Raw genomic sequence first — 2,637 nt, forward strand, 5'->3', positions numbered from 1 at the left:
TGCTTAGCTTTTCAAACCAGGAGAAGGGGGGAGATTTGAACAGAACGAAACAGCAAGAATCTCATATTTAGGTTTATAGTAAACTCGCCCCTCTGCCACCGGGCGCCTCATATTTTCCGTTCGCCTTGAGAGGATTAATTGTGCCCTGTGAAGAATTTCATGACCTTGAATGAGAGAAACTTTCGAAGGTTTGAAGGTCCGAATGAATTCTAAGCTTACGTCATTCCTCCAGCACAGTCGTTTTATCATTCTCAAGTCTGACAGCAAGGTGGATAGACGCCAACACGACGCTGTAGCTCTACGAGCAAGGATACTTGGCATGCGTGAGGCTAGACAAAGCATTGGTGCTATTTTCAAGGAGTTGGGTGTTGCCAGGTCCACTGTCAAACGATGGATGACCCGGTGGCAGCAATCTGGAAATCTGCAAGATCTCCCAAGAACTGGCCGGCCACGAGGAACAACCAGAGACGAAGACGAGAGGATCAACAACGATGTTGGCGAACACCCTTTCTCCAACTCCGTGGCCTCAAAGGAACGCCTCCAGCTTGACATTTTAGCCAGATCGTTGAGACGTCGGTACGACGAGGCTGGAATCCACCACAGGTGATATAAATATGCATTTATTGAAATAATGCTCATATATTATAATGGGGCATAGTTAATAATTTAATCCAGTGTGTGTTTCATTAAGATTTTGTCCACCTATAAAATCAGCCATGTAATATTTAATTAATCCATTTTATACATGCTTTGATATCATTTATATGGGTATATCCTTTTAGTATTATAATATTCAGTGGACTGAAACAAATCCTCCAGGCTTGTTTTCTCTATAGCAAAAAAATACTTTCGTAGGATACCATCTAAGAAGGAGATGTTCAGGGTGCAACAGTTTGCTAGGGAGCATGTTGACAAAGTCATGGACTTCTGGGGGTGCGTGATTTTCTCAGACGAGAAAACCTTCCAGTCTACCAGCCATGGACAACTGCACTGTTGGAGGCCTAATAATACCCGTTATGACCCGCCTTACGTCTACCAAGAAGCAAGGAGTGTCACGTGATGGGACTGTGTAAATCTGAACTGTATCGGGGAGTTAGTGGAGATAACTGGTCGATTTACTGCCGACCAATACCTCGAAAATTTAGAGGAAATGATGCTTCCAATGGTGCGAGCATATACACTACCATTTCCGGAACAAATAATATTTATGCAGGTATGAATAAAAATTCCGAAATAAATGAGCATATATAATGCAAATATAAGTCCCAGACATGCAGTTTCAATATATCTTGAAAAAATGTAGTTCTGACTTAGTAATATACCCAAAAATTCTTGGTTAGTGTTGGTATCTCATGTAATGAAACAAACAATGTCCAGTGGCAAGGTCCAAAAAGAAAAAGAAACCTCTAACGGTAAACAGAAACTTGGATAGAATAGTTTCCATTAGGAACAGAGGGTCACTTGCTTCGTTTTTGTTCTGACTATTAAATTTAGTGACGTTACCTCCACAGAATGAAACATCTTGTCTTCAGCGAGAAAGCAAGCAATGTAAGCGAAATCGCTGACTTCAGAATAAGGAAATTATGCTGTAGGTAATGATCATAATTGCATATGTTGCCTTTTTTGCCCTTAGGACCGTTGTCCGATCCACACTGCCCGAATCGTGAGAAACTGCTTTGATGAGCACCGAAAAATGGATCTCTTACACTGGCCAAGTAAAGCACCCGACTTGAATCCAATCGAGTCAGTGTGGGCGAACATGGTCAACTCTTGGGAACCGGAGATGGAGCGGACACGTCAGCAGCTTCTGGAACACACTACAATACACGAGTGAGGGAGTCACTGCGAGGGAAACCACATATCATATCCGCCTTTATCTTATCAATGTCCAGCCGACTGCTAGAGGTCATAGAACGTGAAGGATGCTGAACTCATTATTAACAGAGTTTTTTATGCATAAATTTCAGATTTCATGTTGGGTAACATGATAAATGAAATTGGATTTTTATGTTAATGTTAAATTAAATAAACTTATATGCATGCCAACAATGAAATTATACATACTATAATTTTATGACAAAAATAACCACAAGGTTAGGTAACATGGCGCAGGCCATTTCCTAACCTTGTTTACTGTATTCTTTTGCATTAAAAATTGATAATAAATAATTTATCAGGTAGACTACATTCTTTCCACTTAATATTCATTTGCCAACATAGTATGAACTACAATGATTTCATATGATGTTACAAAAGCATATTGCATTAGGTGTAACTTAAGTTACATAACATACGTCTTAGAAGTTCGCGGCCGTAAGTAGCTGAAGTAAAATAACCAAAACTTTAGAGTATTGTCTCGCTTCCATTATACTTCTATGCTATACATTTGAAAAACAAGCTGACAGGGGAATTCAGTATGTTATGACCTGACCCAGGAATTGAGTGTTGGGTGTAAAATCATATTTGACCCATGGGACACAACAACGTTGAGCTTGTAGGGAGGCAGACTTCCACTCTACTACAAGTTCAGCTGGTTTGATTCCCAAGGCTCAGATATGCTGTTTTTAGTGTGATATATTTACAAACAAGACCTTCGCTGACGACATATTAGTGCATATGAAGAGAAAAAAATATATT

The 2,637-nt window shown here is 39.8% G+C and overlaps 1 protein-coding gene across 1 annotated transcript; it reads left to right on the forward strand.

Annotated features, from left to right (window-relative positions):
• The first annotated feature begins 202 nt into the window (after nucleotides 1-202).
• LOC145398218 (uncharacterized) lies at nucleotides 203-1,834 on the forward strand. Its single transcript, XM_080271170.1, has 3 exons — nucleotides 203-603; nucleotides 856-1,042; nucleotides 1,634-1,834. The coding sequence occupies exons 1-3, from the start codon at nucleotides 203-205 to the stop codon at nucleotides 1,832-1,834; spliced, it is 789 nt and encodes a 262-aa protein (XP_080127296.1).
• Nucleotides 1,835-2,637: the final 803 nt, after the last annotated feature.

The sequence above is a fragment of the Coenobita brevimanus genome, chromosome 44, assembly GCF_032717465.1.
Source record: "Coenobita brevimanus isolate Jiangsu-jjx chromosome 44, ASM3271746v2, whole genome shotgun sequence".
NCBI lineage: Eukaryota > Metazoa > Arthropoda > Malacostraca > Decapoda > Coenobitidae > Coenobita > Coenobita brevimanus.

Excerpts from the sequence above, each read along its gene's own strand:
- LOC145398218 (XM_080271170.1), top strand. The coding sequence starts at position 203 with ATGAATTCTAAGCTTACGTCATTCCTCCAGCACAGTCGTTTTATCATT. Across the intron at positions 604-855 it reads GAGGCTGGAATCCACCACAG|GATACCATCTAAGAAGGAGA; the intron begins GTGATATAAATA and ends ATACTTTCGTAG. Across the intron at positions 1,043-1,633 it reads CGCCTTACGTCTACCAAGAA|GACCGTTGTCCGATCCACAC; the intron begins GCAAGGAGTGTC and ends TTTTGCCCTTAG.